The 15,522-nt window shown below is 39.8% G+C and overlaps 1 protein-coding gene across 1 annotated transcript; it reads left to right on the top strand.

Moving 5' to 3' along the window:
- Positions 1-789: 789 nt before the first annotated feature.
- On the top strand, positions 790-15,186 carry NXPE3 (neurexophilin and PC-esterase domain family member 3). The gene is made up of 4 exons (XM_030466277.1): positions 790-1,563; positions 3,850-3,923; positions 9,328-9,534; positions 10,430-15,186. The coding sequence occupies exons 1-4, from the start codon at positions 1,100-1,102 to the stop codon at positions 10,978-10,980; spliced, it is 1,296 nt and encodes a 431-aa protein (XP_030322137.1). The 5' UTR covers positions 790-1,099; the 3' UTR covers positions 10,981-15,186.
- The last annotated feature ends 336 nt before the right edge of the window (positions 15,187-15,522 follow it).

Genomic DNA, 15,522 nt, shown 5'->3' with positions numbered 1-15,522 from the left:
GATACTTAGATGGACCAATAAAGGTATATAACAATAAATAAGTCTTTAGTGTAAATGCTGGGAATTTGGCTCTAGCAGAAGCTGGGTATAGATTTTTTAAATAAACACTTTTTTTTCTGTCTGCTTAGACCTGGCTTTTGTACATGATTTTGCTTGCCTACCAGTTCATAAATTTGTTACCCTTGAAGCATTCATTTCTTTTCTTTTCTTCAGTTCTTTCTATCTGTACATTTCAGAGAAACTCGCATTTCAGATAATTGGATAAGAAGCAACATGAGTGGGACCAGAAAAGTGAATGCAGCTGCTACGTGCAGTAGAGTTCTCTAGAGGGCGTGTGCAGGGAGTGCATCAGGTTCAACTGCAGCGTAATGTCTCAAAGAAACCTTTTTTCTTTGCATGATATTGGGCAGCTATTAGACTTCATTGTGCCCAAAGACTAAAATGTTCCTGCAGTAAGAAAATTAAACAGGAGTTACAATATACTATTTAATCATATGAGCTTCTGTATTTTTTTTTCACATTGCTTATATTTGCAGAATACACCAGAATACTGTCACAGGAAATATTTAGCCTGATTTATAGAAAAACCTCTTTGCTAGAGCAGCATAACTACAGGTTGCCCACCTGTTTTCTCAAAAAAGACCACAGTCCAGGTAATTGATTTGTGTCTTCTACTTGCTTCCTTTGGTCAGTTTCAAAGCTATGTAAAGCAAAACCTAGTTTTTGGGATCGTTTTCTGACAAAGCACTCATTATTCATATTGTTTAAAAGCACAGCTTCAGGTAATCTTTTTCCTCCCCAGCACCTGGATGATAACACAATCTCAGGATCAAATTGGATAACAGAAGACAATGTCCGCAATTCTCGATCACAGACAACCAAAACTACCAGGAAGCCTTACTGTGGTTATAAGCAGCAGATTTTGTCCAAAAGTGAACAGGCTGAACAGGAATCTTTGCTTGCTGCAATACAGTGGCCAAAACCCCTTGACAGCAAAATTGCCTTTGGACAAAGCACAGACCCCTCACATAGTGACTTTGTGATCGTGAAACCCAGCGCGCTTTTCAGAGTGGGTGATGAGTTGGAAGTGCTGGTTCGTATGAAGGATTTCCAAGGGAAACCCAAGCAGTATGGTGGAGACTATCTGCAGGCACGAATTCACTCTCCTCTGCTGAAAGCTGGAGCAACAGGAAGGGTTGTAGATTGCCATAATGGCCTTTACAAAGTCTTCTTTACTTTGCTTTGGCCAGGAGAGGTCAAAGTTTCTGTGTCACTTGTCCATCCGAGTGAAGCAATCCAAGTCCTCCTACGTTTACGAGAAGAAAGGCCAGATAGGGTCTATTTTAAAAGCTCATTTAAGTCTGGGAGGCATTCAGAGACCACTGAGTGCAATGTTTGCTTGTCTGGAGATCTGCCTGTCTGTAACTTCACAGATCTCTACACGGGTGAGCCATGGTTCTGTTACAAGCCTCGAAAACTGTCCTGTGCCAGCCGAATCAGCCATGCCAAAGGTGGATATCAAAAAGGTCTTCTGACTCAAGAGGAAAGCCTCTTGTTCCAAAGGTAAGTATATAGTTCAATATATATATATATACTCAAGTAATATATATATATAGTCAAGTAATTTGTTTTTAAAGATAAACTTCATGTTTTTGGTGAAATATAACATTGTCTTCGAGGAGGTGTGTATCTCATTGTCTTAGAGGAAGTGTGTATCTGCAGGAGCTGGTGTTTGATGAGAGTTGTTGAATGCTCACTTCTGTTCAGCTGTGCAAGAACATAGTAATTTTAAACTAAAAAACCTTGGAGTGTAGTTCTCTCTTTGTGCTTCGAATTCAGCCATGGTGGGTCTGCTAAATTTGATAAGAGCATGATGTCTAAATGTGGTTGTGGTTTGGGAAAATGTTGCCTTAATTTTGTTTCTATGCCTATGCTTGCAATACCAATAATTCGGCAGTAATTATACTTTTGGCCAAGTCTGACTTACTTTTTGGTTTTTTGTTGGTTTGGGCTCTTTTGTTTTTGTTTGTTTTTTTTACACAAAATACCAACTTGTTTTATCCTCAGAAAAAGTCATGTTATATGTAACGCAAAGTATTCCTCGTTGCACTCTGTATGAATTTCAAATCTTAGGAAAAATTTTAAGTCGCTCATGAAGAAAATGCAACAAACTGCTGAACTATACCTGTGCAAGTGGAAATAATCTCTGTGTTACAAAACGTGTCAGGTTAAATAATTTTCACAGTCATCCTTTTTTTCTGTGTTCAGCATTTTTAAAAAAATAGGTCTTTTAGTGCAAGTGTAGATATGATAGAACTGCCTTAGCTGAAATTAGAGGAAGTGTAGTGTCAGAATGATAGTTGTAGGCTACTGCCTTGCTCTCCAAAAAAAGTGTTGAAGGGAAGGATTTTGGCAGTATGGCCACTGCTCCAAATAGTTTAGTTAGGAAAAGTGTGTGTGCATCTTTGTAACTGAAGACTAGAAATCAAAAGTAAGTATCAGTGGAATTATTTTCCTGTTATTTCTTATCAAGTTTTTAACTGAGACTACTTTTGACTTTCTGTGCCTCCTGCAGTTCATCTGTGAAATAGGGCAGATACTAATTGGTGAGGTTTTCAAATGGGAGTGTGTGTTTTGGTGGTTTTTTGTTTGGTTTTGGTTTGTTTTTTTTTTTTTTTTTTTTTGGTGGGGAGTGGGGGTGTTTTGGTTTTTTCTTTTCTTTCATTCCACTCTGAGATCTTTCACTGAAATGGCTTGGAAAAATGGCAAAGAATTTATTTCATAAATAGGTAAAAATATTAGACAAGGATTCTCTTCAAAACAATAATAAAAGACAGAATGAGAGCCTAGTATTAAATTTGTGCATCTGCCACAGCTGTACAGTAGTGATAGGTGTCCAACACAAAATTATAAGAATTCATTGATGTCCACAAACAAATACTTCTTAGGTCTCCTGATGTTTAGGTTGCTGAACTTTGTTTCTTTATTCAGCAAACCACTGTCCTGCTGGGAGACCTTATTGCTGGAGATCTCAGAAGCTGGTAGGACCATGTCCTAGAGGGAGGAGACACCTAGCCCAGTCCAGAGCTAGAACTGGTGGTAATGCTGAACTACCACAACCTCTACTGTGTGCCGTGGAGCAAGCTGTGGGATTTTGAGGGCTGAAAGTAGTAGCTAGTAGTACAGGGGTACTGCTCTGATAAGCCCTTATAGAGAGTGGGCAGAGCTGGGAGATTCTGCAGCAGCATACTCTTTCAGTGGGTTGTTTCCGAGTACATGTAGTACAAACTGGAAATTTCCTATAAAATCATGTGGGCTGGAAAGGACCTTGAAGATCATTTAGTTCCAACCCCCCTGCCATGGGCAGGGACACCTCCCACTACACCCAGTTGCTCCAAGCCCCATCCAACCTGATCTTGAACACTGCCAGTGTGGGGGCATCCACAGGGGGCAACCTGTGCCAGTGTCTGACCACCCTTATTATAGCTTTTTTTTTCTTATCCCAAAACTAAATCTACCCTCTTTCAGTTTAAAACCTTCCCACTTTGCCCTATTGCTACCTGCCCTCTCTCTACCATCTTTGTGAGAAATGCTCCAAAACTTCTTGCAGACCTCTGACAGCATGATAGCTTTATATAGGCTTGTGGCAGTAAAATGCACAAAATCTATGACAATTTGAATTCTGCTTCAGAAGAGTGATAATGGTCTCAAGGAAATTAATACAGAACGAATTCAGCTATAGGAAGTGAGAGTGTGAATCCTGTGTACTTATTTGAAGTGCATTAAGAAAAAAATGATATTACCTTCAAATTTTACAGTCAATTTTACAAATATTACTTTCTGTTCAAGTGACGTGAATATCAAAAGGCCGATACTCTCCAGTGGACCTGATTCAGTGATTGTTAAGCCCAAGGCATTTACAGGTAAAGTGAACTTGCTATGATTCTTGTTTCTAATTCATAATTAAACTTAAAAATAACTAACAGGTATGAGGTAATTGATTGTTTTCTTAGCAAGTAATAGAAATTTTTAAGTTTGTATTGAGAAGATGAAGGTCTTTGGGTGTTACTGTAATTTAAGTTTAGCACTAATAATAAGTAATCTAAAATTATATAAGTAAATGGGGCTTTTGACAAAAAGTAAAGGTTTGTTTTCTTGCCAAAAGTGTCTCTTTTAACTAGCATTTACTCAGATACAAAATGTCTTAGAATACCTGTTGACAAACTCTCAAGTGAAACTAGCAAAAACAATTGTGGTGTTTCTTAATTTTTTCTTTGTAAATAATTTTGTCTAACATATCTTCACAATTTGTATTATCATTTGTGTTACCACAAGGTGTCTGAACCTACAGTTGTGGATCATACCTAATTCTGTTCGGTATACTCAGTATACCAGAAAAAAGATGTCCATATTAAGTTAAACTCTTAATTTCTCTTATTCATATCTATGTGTATGCTTTTTATGCCTGCAATAAGATGTGGTATACAGAGAATTACTTCTGAATTGAAAGATTTTCAGATTTTTTTTTTTTATAAGGTTATAGGAGACTTTAAAGGTAGAGTTCCTGGCCTGAGCAATAAAGTCTTAACAGAAAACAGCCATTTCATTTAGTTTTGCTGTTCACCAAAAAATAGGCTGCTGCTATTAGGCCAGCAGTGCTTTTCTGCCTTTCCTGCCTGTCTTTCTCCAGATCCTTCAGATGAAATGCTTTTTGTTGTCTGATGTTTTTTTTCTCTTTTCATTTCATTTAGTTTATTCTTTCTCTAATTTTTCCTTCTTTTCCTTCTTTCCTCTTTCCTTCTTTCCTTCCTTTTCCTTCTTTTCCTTCTTTCCTTCTTTCCTTCTTTCCTTCTTTTCCTTTTCTTCTTCCTTCTTTTCCTTCTTTTCCTTCTTTCTTCTTTTCCTTCTTTTCCTTCTTTTCCTTCTTTTCCTTCTTTTCCTCTTCCTTCTTTCCTCTTTTCCTTCTTTTCCTTCTTTTCCTTCTTTTCCTTCTTTTCCTTCTTTTCCTTCTTTTCCTTCTTTTCCTTCTTTTCCTTCTTTTCCTTCTTTTCCTTTCTTTTTCCTTCTTTTCCTTCTTTTCCTTCTTTTCCTTCTTTTCCTTCTTTTCCTTCTTTTCCTTCTTTTCCTTCTTTTCCTTCTTTTCCTTCTTTTCCTTCTTTTCCTTCTTTTCCTTCTTTTCCTTCTTTTCCTTCTTTTCCTTCTTTTCCTTCTTTTCCTTCTTTTCCTTCTTTCCTTCTTTTCCTTCTTTTCCTTCCTTCCTTCCTTCCTTCCTTCCTTCCTTCCTTCCTTCCTTCCTTCCTTCCTTCCTTCCTTCCTTCCTTCCTTCCTTCCTTCCTTCCTTCCTTCCTTCCTTTCCTTCCTTCCTCCTTCCTTCCTTCCTTCCTTCCTTCCTTCCTTCCTTCCTTCCTTCCTTCCTTCCTTCCTTCCTTCCTTCCTTCCTTCCTTCCTTCCTTCCTTCCTTCCTTCCTTCCTTCCTTCCTTCCTTCCTTCCTTCCTTCCTTCCTTCCTTCCTTCCTTCCTTCCTTCCTTCCTTCCTTCCTTCCTTCCTTCCTTCCTTCCTTCCTTCCTTCCTTCCTTCCTTCCTTCCTTCCTTCCTTCCTTCCTTCCTTCCTTCCTTCCTTCCTTCCTTCCTTCCTTCCTTCCTTCCTTCCTTCCTTCCTTCCTTCCTTCCTTCCTTCCTTCCTTCCTTCCTTCCTTCCTTCCTTCCTCTTCCTCACTGCATTTGCTGAGGATTAGTGCTATGTTATAAAGATCTGATAGGAGTAGCACAGTATTCCTCAGGGAAGTTCCTTTTCAGAACAGTTTCTGAATAAATCAACTTAATTAAATGATATAATTATTGTGGATGTATGGATCTGTTTGGACTGAGGGCACACTAGAATTCTTTGCTATGCCATTGTTGGTTTTGCACATAGCTTTCTGTTTGGGGGTAAATGTAGATCAAGTTGATTTTTAAACCTTTATTTTTCTAAAACACAATCTTTATTTATATTCTTAATTTGTAACTATTCAGGCTGGAGTTTTTACTCTCTGCTGTAAAATCCCCAAATAATGGCAGTCTGAATTCTGGAGCAAAACGGATATGCTACTATACACAGATTTAAAATGCTGGTGTTAGGTTTAGTGTGATGCACCAAACTGCTGTTCTAGTACTGTTTATTTATATATGTCTACTGTTTATTTATATATGTATACTGTTTATATATGTATGTATATATATGCCTAGTTTAAGAATAAATTTAAAAGTTAAAAAATGAAAATGTTTTTACATCAACTAAAGAAACAAATGAACTGAAATTGTGAATTCACATTATTAAGTAGCTTTTAATTATGTGACCATATGAAGAGTTTTTTAATTTTCTTTGTAGAATTCCATTATCATACATATTGGATGAGTTAATATTACTGGTTGGTTTGTTGGTTTTTTTTCCTCCATTGCCCCAGTTGCCTGATTTAAAGAATCATCCAAAGATAAAATACTCTAATGGCTTTTCCTGGGGTACTTGTTATTATAGTCTTTTTATTAGACAAACAAAATAGTGGTTTGCACTTTGCAGTGTCTCTGAGGTCTAAGGAGGTTATTATCTACTAATGCAAGACACAGAATGTTGTATAGAAACTGAGGCTAAAAATGACTTTTAGGAGCGGGTGTTTAAAGAGGCTTATACTCTGGGGTTTTTTTGAGTGATTATATTTTAGCTATACCTGTGTTTTAATGAAGCATCTACCAGAGGATGCTTCTGAGCACTGGAATTCCATCGCCTGTACTTTTTAGGCTGGTCCCTGGGGTGATTCTGGCTGTGTCATTGTGTGCTTTCCAAATGGCTATGAGTTAGGACAGTGCAGGAAGTGTTCTTACAGGGGATTCTCCATGCCAAGGTGGGCAGAAATGTTTATAGCCTGAACGTAGCTGCTCCACACAGCTGGGTTTTGTGCAGGGAACAGCTCTGTGCTTGTTCAGTGTACGTATATGAATACATTTGTAGTAAAGGAGGAACATGTGATGACCCCACAGGAGCTGAGTGTACTTGTATCACACTGGTTACTAAGAAAAGAAGACCTAGTCATGCCAGCTAGGGAGAAGGCTGAGGTACTCAACAGCTTTTTTCAGTCTCCACTGACAATGGCTCTAGCTATACCACCCAAGCTGCAGAAGGCAAAAGCAGAGACTAGGAGAAGGAAAATACACCCACTGGAGGAGAAGATCAGGTTTGAGACCATCTTAAGAAACTGAATGTGCACATGTCCATGGGACCTAACAAAATCCATCTGTGGCTCCTGAGGGTGCTGGCAGATGAAGTTGCAAAGCTGCTTTCCGTCTTATCTGAGAAGTCGTAGCAATCAAGTGAAGTTCCCACTGACTGGAAAACAGGAAACATAACCCACATTTTCAAAAAGAGAAAGAAGGAAGACCCAGGAACTACGAGCCAGTCTCACCTTTGTGAGATCATGGAGCAGACCCTTCTGAAAGCTCTGCTAAGGCAGATGGAAAATGTGGAGGTGGTTGGTGGCAACCAACATGACTTCACGAAGGGATAATTGTGCCTGAAAAATTCATTGGCCTTTTATGATGGGGTCACAGCATTGGTGGACAAGGGGAGAGCAACTGATGTCATCTACCAGGACTTGTGCAAAGCATTTGACACTATCCCATATGACATCCTGGTCTGTAAGTTGGAAAGGTATGGAGCTCTTGGAGTGAGTCCAGAGGAGGGCCGTGAAGATGATCGGAGGCCTGGAGCACCTCTCCTATGAAGACAGGCTGAGAGAGTTGGGATTGTTCAACCTGTAGAAGAGAAAGTTTAGGGAAGACCTTGTAGCAGTCTTCCAGTACCTGAGGGGGGGCCCGCAGGAAAGCTGGAGAGGGACTTTTTTGCAAGGCCCTGTAGTGATCAGATGAGGGATGACAGTTTTAAGATGAGAGAGGGTAGATTTAGATTGTATGTGGTGATCTTAGAGGTCTTTTCCAACCATGACAGTTCTGTGGTTCTATGATTTAGATAAGACATTAGGAAGGAGTTCTTTAGTGTGAGGGTGGGTGAGACACTGTAACAGGTTGTTCAGGGAATTTGTGGCTGCCCCCTTCCTGAAAGTGTTCAGGTTGGATGGGGCTTTGAGCAACCTGGTGTAGTGGGAGGTATCCCTGCCCATGGCAGTGGGATTGGAACTAGATGATCTTTAAGGTCTCTTCCAACCAAACCATTCTGTGAGTCTGATTCTGTGAAAAATATGGCAATATTTGACTGATACGGGGTTGCACCTTCTTTTCCTGTAATCTCTGGCCCTTGCTTGCAGCGTCTCATTCAACTTCCCAAGCCCTGCCAAACGGAGCTTCCCGGGTGTCGTTTGTACTGCCTATTCCAGCAGTACAAGGGGCAGGGGCTAGATAGCAGAGCGAAATATGAAATCCCTGGAACGAGAGGCTGGTACTTCATGCATTCACAGGGCTCGTTCAAAACTCCCGTTGAAGAATTCCAATTGTGCCATTCCCTGGCGCCGGAGCCCTTAATCCCCGTGCTCCAGGGCTGTGTCCCCGCTCCGCGGCGCAGGGGCTGTTCCCGTCTGGGGCCGCCAGGGGGCAGCATCGCCCCGCTCACGGGCGGCTCCCCCAGCACCACGGGCACCCGGGAGCGCCCCTGCAGCCCGACCCGCCCTCCGCTCCGCTGAGGCCTTTTGCGAGCATCCGCCGCCGGGCACTGAGGCTTTTTGTGAGCATCCGGCGCCGGGCACTGCTGCCTGAGTGTGACAGGTGTCAGGTGCTTGCTGGTTTTTACATGGTCGTACATGGTACCGTACCCTCCCTTGAGGAGGTACTGTTTACAGGGGCACGTAGCGATAGGATGAGGGGCAGTGGTCTTAAACTAGAGCAGGGTAGATTTAGAGTAGGCATTAAGAAGTTCTTAACTGTGAGGGTGGTGAAACACTGGAAAAGGTTGTCCAGAGAGGTGGTGGAGGTGTCATTCCTGGAGATATTCAAGGTCAGGCTTGATGGAGCTCTAGGCAAGCTGATCTAGTTAAAGATGTCCCTGGTCACTGCAGGGACCTTTATAACCCAGCGTATTCTGTGATTCTGGAAATTTAAGCCAAGCTAAACTATAACTGTTGACCCACCTCTGTCAGTAGTTGCAGGTTTTGCTAAATAAGAAAGGTATCAAATCCTTGGGCTTACAGAGGTATGATGCATCAAGGGTTTTTATCTATGTGATACATTGTACTCTTTTGCCTTACACTAAGGTAGATGTTCTACATCACTGGCTATATATCTGTGAAGGTTATGGAGGCTAATTTTGTTGTGTGTTAATTGCAAATAACTTTTTTTTCTTCCAGATTCAAGCAGAACGGACGGAGCTGAAGATCCCACAGTTTCCCCTTCTGGCTTTTATTATGAAGACCAGTGGAGGTCCAGAACACAATGGATACATCATTTTAACCAGTCAGATGATATAACCAAGTGCTTACAAGGAAAAGTAATCCACTTGTTTGGCGACTCTACCATAAGGCAGTGGTTTGAATATCTGACAGCATTTGTTCCAGGTTATTTTTTTTTTTTTTTTTGCCTGTTGGCTTTGTCCTGAAAGGTCCTTACAAAGCTTTATTTTTCACATCTTAGATACAGAGTTTGTTATTCAATGCCAGAACAAAGCAAATGGAAAGGAAAAAACATCACTGGAAATCTGGCAGAAAGCCAGTTTGTCAAGTCTTTGAGCAGGCACTGGAAACATGTTGGCCGTGCAAATAGGGCCACAAGATATCTGCAAAGTTGACCTTGTAGAACATTTAACCAGTGAGTTCTGCAGCTATAGCTCTGAGTTAATGTGGCCACCCACCCATCTGCACAGCAGATGTCACTTAGGGTGCCTTTGTAAGGCACATGAGTGACTTCAGAATGAAGCAGCAAATTCTGTTACTATTGGTAGATTTTAGGCTCTTTCATGTATTTCCCTTATTTTAAATAAACAAGATTTTGGTAGCTGATTTGATATTCCTCCCTCATCCCATCCTCCTAAATCAGTTAAACTGTGTTGCAGCACAGACTTTGAGACTTAATGCCTCCAAATTGAAGTAATCTTTATAACAGAGTTCTGAAGTTGCCAAAGGGATCACTCTGAGCACTGGTTTCACAGGGTAACAATGACTGAAGTGGTCTGTTTGGAAAATTCCTTTTTCACAAGAGAGAGAAAGCAATTTGTGAAGCTTGGAAAAGCTCACAGTCTTGTGAAGCTGAAGTGTGCTCTTGTAAATTTCAACACTCATAAACTCCACTCTGAAATACACAGCTAAGACTCATTGTCTGTTTCATCTTAGAGTTCCTAAAATCATGTTAAGATTTCCCTGTCTGCTGCTACTTTTGCTCTGTGATACTAGCACATTGCTGTTGGTTTTAGCCTCCTATGCTGCCTCCCACTGATGCGTGCTCTTGGTGTTTCAGATCTCATGGAATTTAACCTGGGGAGCCCTAAGAACGTGGGACCTTTCATGTCTGTGGACCTGAAGCACAACATCCTGCTGAAGTTCCGCTGCCACGGGCCGCCCATTCGCTTCTCCACAGTCTTCAGCAGCGAGCTGCGGTACATTGCCAATGAGTTGGATGGCATCGTGGGGGGGAGAAACACGGTGATAGCCATAACTATATGGTCCCACTTCAGCACTTTCCCCGTGGAAGTGTACATCCGGCGGCTGAGGAACATTCGGAGATCAATTATTCGACTGCTGGACCGCAGCCCCAAGACTTTAATCGTCATCAGGACTGCTAACGTTCAGGCCCTGGGGCCAGAAGTGAGCCTCTTTAACAGTGACTGGTATTCCTTTCAGCTCGATTCTGTCATGAGGAAAATGTTCTCAGGAATTGCTGTGCACTTTGTGGATGCATGGGAGATGTCTCTGGCTCATTACTTGCCGCATAACTTGCACCCAAATGAAGTGATTGTTAAGAATCAAATAGATGCATTTTTATCTTATGTGTGCCCTCTGCAAACTTAGCACAAGTGGGTATCCTGATGCCAATCTCTTGTCGTGGCTGCAGGGGGCTTGCCCTGTCTGAATTATGTTGGATGGTGTGGAAGACCTCTGTTTATTGTACTTGCATGAAGCATAAGTGGGGTGGCCTTAACTCTGGGTAGCTGTGAATGGTGGTTTAGAGGAGCTGACTGTTCAGGCCATATCTTTCTGCAAGGTTGACTCCATTCAACCTTATCATTCATATCTGAGATTACTAAAAAGCACCTTAAATTAAAGTGACAGGATTCAATAAGAAATTATGTGGGTTATTAGCTTTACTAGTTGTATGCATTGTATGCTTAATTTACCCATATGACACTGATACTGTTGCCAGGGTCTTGCTGCTCAGAACTGTGTGTGAAATCTGTGAAAGATTTTGGGAGTGGCCTTTCTGTCAGTATTTCATAGTTCGAGGGACATCCCCTCTGGTTCTGTGTCAGAGAAGCACAGTGGCTGCTCTTGTCAGAAATATGAAGAGATTGTACCATAATCACTAGTATCAGTCAAGGAAGCACAGTCACAATACTTGTAGTATTAAGTCCTATAGAATTTGCTGAAATTTAATAGAGCACACTAGTTAGGCTCTCTTGGTGTTTACAGATAGCTGCTAAATAATGCAAATGGACAATATTTTAGTTTGGTTTCCTGTACTACTGAATCTCTCCTGAGCTGTGATACACTGTCTACTGCTTGATTGAGCTGTAATGGAGAAATGTGTATATTATGACTTCAGTGAAGGCACTGTGTCAGGCAGTTTCTGCAAGTTCAAGTTGCAGGCTTGCCTACTTGAAGATTGAAGCATTTATTAATGAAAGTGGTTTTGTTCCCTAGAAGTTAAAGCTGTTCCATTACACACCTGCAAAGCTGGGCTTCTGATAATTACTCCTCTATGTTACTCATATATTGTGTCTGTATGGAGAAGCCAAGTGACCTGAATTCCTTTGATGACTTTTGGCACTGGGTAGCAGCAACCAGCACCACACCAGTGTCAAGTCCATGCGATGATCCCCTGGTTGTGTTTGGCTCTTTTATTACTCATTCATAGGCTTCACAGCTGCTAATATAAAAGGGCCAGAAAAATTGCACCCAAAAGCAAACCACAGGCAGAGTTGCCCTTTGTACAGATGCTTGGTAGATATTTGCTGTTTTGCAGGTGTGAAAGCTGGTGGCTCTTGGGCCTCTTAGCGTGGAGTTTCCCACTGCTGATTTGATTGAGCCTGTCTATGATTATAACTAGTTTTACCCTTTAAATCAAAATTTTGATTAAATTCAGCTCCCAAATTAAACAGCAGAGAGGTGTTCTACATTGCTTATTTCTAGTCCCACTTAGGTCAAAGGTAGTATTTACCAGTGACTTCACTGGGAACAGCAATGAACAGAACAGCAGAACAGCAATGAAGTGCTTCTGAAGCAGCGCATCATGCTCAAGGAAAATACAAAAGTTGAGTCTTCTTGAGCAAACTGAGAAGATTAATAAGGAACATTGGTAGATTGCACAGAGCAGAGAAAAACCTTCAGATTAAAAATGGTTTTCTTTTTGCTGGATTTGCTGCTATGTCAGGAAAATTATGCTTTTATTGTTGGAGCCCCAGAATGCTAATGCTGCCAGCTAGAGGGACAGTGGTTTTTATTTTGTTCATTTTGAAGGACAACTGAGAACTATTCTAAAAACAAATGTAAATGCTTTTAGCATGTAAAAGTTGTCTGTATTATCCATCTATAATCTTAACAATTTAAAAATGGTTCAAAATGACAGGAGGAGTTGCATACACTGAAATAGCATTTATTCTTAGCTTCTCAGATCAGAATTAAGGACGTCCAGTTTGCCAATTCCTACTGAAAGCTGCCTCGCATAGTGTCTGTCCATACATTAGCTTTAGGCAACTATTTCTTTAATGTGTTAATGGAAATTTATGCTTTGCTAAAAAGAGACCACACCAGTTCAGGTCTGGGAAGGTAAACCACCATAATGCAAAATGACCTTTCATCTTTTCCATGTGTGTTTTTTAAAACAGGTAGAGTATAAGGCTTTCATAGTGAATAACAAATCTATCCAAATAATGTTAATGAAAATAAGACTTCAAACTTTTACTTTGAAGGAAACTATTTAATTTGTGGACTAAGCATTCAGTTTTCCTCATAAAGTCATACCATATGTGAAAGTGTTGTGATGGCATGTTTCTTCTCTTAATGTTGATGTGCTAACCACTGCTCTTCTACAATAGCTTTATATTGCTGTGAGCTACCAAGAACCAGTAGAGAAGAACATATCTTTTTTAATGTTTTGACAATTGAGGGAGAGAGAACAGGACTGCTACTGCAAAGATGTCTTATCTTCTGGTGGAATCTCACCCTTTTAGATTAATTAATATTTTAATAGCAGATTAACTAACTTTTAGGTAATGAACAGGAGGAAACTTGCCAATTGATTTGGAATGAGGACCAGGGGTTTTTTTTTTGTTGTTTTTTTGGTTTTTTGTTTTTTTTTTTAGCTCAGGAATAGGCAGGGAGGAGAAAGGGAGAAACTGAGGATTTACTCATGTTAAAGATTGAGACTGGGGACACTATGTCTTTAAATGCCATTCTGTTGAACTGTAATGATTTTTTATTTGTATTCTTGACTTGTTACCAGTTGTGTATTTACTGTATATGGAAACACAGAAGCAATAAAATATTTTTAAATTGGTTTCTTTAAACCTTTAAACTTCTAAATGGATTTGAACAGAGACTGAGGTTGAGGTTGATTATTTTTAAAGTTATTTAACATGAAACAGGACTGGAAAGGAATTTCTCAGTTGTCAGTTAAGTATCTTCCTTTATTTCACAAGACTTTTCGAAGCCCTGTCTTCCTTTTCTTTCAGTTTTCTCCACCTGAATGAAAGAAGTTTCATTGTTTGGAATATTTTCATTCTTTTCCTGAGCCTTTTGATTGGTGTTCAATAAAGATTTTTTTTCCTTTTTAATTTCTTTATTCAAACTCCAGCCCACTCAAATCTCATTTTTACATTTATCAGAAGATTTCAGAGCAATTTAGTCATAAAAGAAATAAACTCCATTTTGCAGAGTAGACTGATATACTGATTTTATGCACCTGATATTTTGACTACCTTGTTTCTAATAAATATCATGTTAGACTGATTCCTTCATTCTAGAAATTTAGTAAAAATGTTAGTTGAAATGCTGGCAAAAAGAATGTTTCTCTTTTTTCACATTTTCAGTTGCTTCTGATTTCACCTGCTACACAGCACTATTGCAGCTCTGCTTTATGAGACTATGTTGTTGTTTTTCATTGGTTTACTTGTTAGAGGTAAGCATTTAAAAACGGGAATTTGGCTTACTTAGAAGTCTATGTGGCTTTTTATGTACTAATGGTGAGAATTTCATGTATATGTGAAAAAAACCTAGGTTTGAAGTTGTTGTCTGGGAAGGGTGAGGGCACTGTACTGGGATTTTATTTTTGTTGCAGAAGTGTGAATTAAAGCATTGTTCACCTATGACAGTTTAAACGACAGCAAAAAACTGAAGTCACAGCTATGTTTAATTTATAAAGCCCTAACTCATCAAGTCTAGATCACCTGATATTTAGTTTCTACTAATTTACGTATTTTGACTATTTGGAAGGCTCTTGTTAGCTTTTGGTAGTGGTGAAGGACTGTATATTAGACAAAGAACTTGTTTTCAAAGTACTTTTTGGTTGTGTGGTTTTGTTTTTTGTTTTTGTTATGTGTGTGTTTGTGGGTTTTTTCCTATTATATTATTGAAATGCTAACAATATGAAGAAGGCACTAATGTATTTTATTTCCTGATGTGGTCAGAAAAAAATTTAAACAGCCAAAAGAGGTCAGAATAAAAAGTTCCTAGTAAAGAAGGAAGTTTACTTAAACTGTTCGATCTGATCTAGTCTCAGTTTATCTTGTTTGCCATAACCCCAGATACTTTGTATTTTGTAGCTGCTTAGTTGTTCACTTAACATAACATTTTTGCAGTGTGTTGGGTAGAAGTTCCACACTATGATTTACATGTTAAAATAGCTCCAAAAAGGTTTTTCTTTTAGTGATAATGTATATTTGGAGGGGAGTGATCTGTGCAGAAGCCTGGCATGAGATGTAGCACTGAACATGCTGATGTTTCCTGCTTTTGATGTATCAGCCTGACACATAATAAAAGTTTGTACCTAATCTAAACTTCCTCCTTAGAGGGATTTTGCAACCCAACTCTCTCAATGGTAATCCTTAAGCCATTTCATTTAAAATAACGTGAAGAACAGAGGGGATGCAGTGTGGCCATTGCTTTTGTATCTTATGAACAGGTTTTATTTCGAGTAATGGAAATAAAATCACTACTGAAGTAGTGGATTCTCCATCCCTGGAGGTATTTAAAAAGAGACTGGATGTGGCACTCAGTGCCATGGGCTGGTAACCGCAGCAGTGGTTCAAGGGTTGCACTCGATGATCTCTGAGGTCCCTTCCAACCCAGCCCATTCTATGATTCTATGAAGGGGAGATAGGTGCTGTAAGTCAGTGG

This window comes from Calypte anna, chromosome 1 (assembly GCF_003957555.1).
Source record: "Calypte anna isolate BGI_N300 chromosome 1, bCalAnn1_v1.p, whole genome shotgun sequence".
Classification (NCBI taxonomy): domain Eukaryota; kingdom Metazoa; phylum Chordata; class Aves; order Apodiformes; family Trochilidae; genus Calypte; species Calypte anna.
This window is presented reverse-complemented; position numbering and strand designations above follow the sequence as displayed.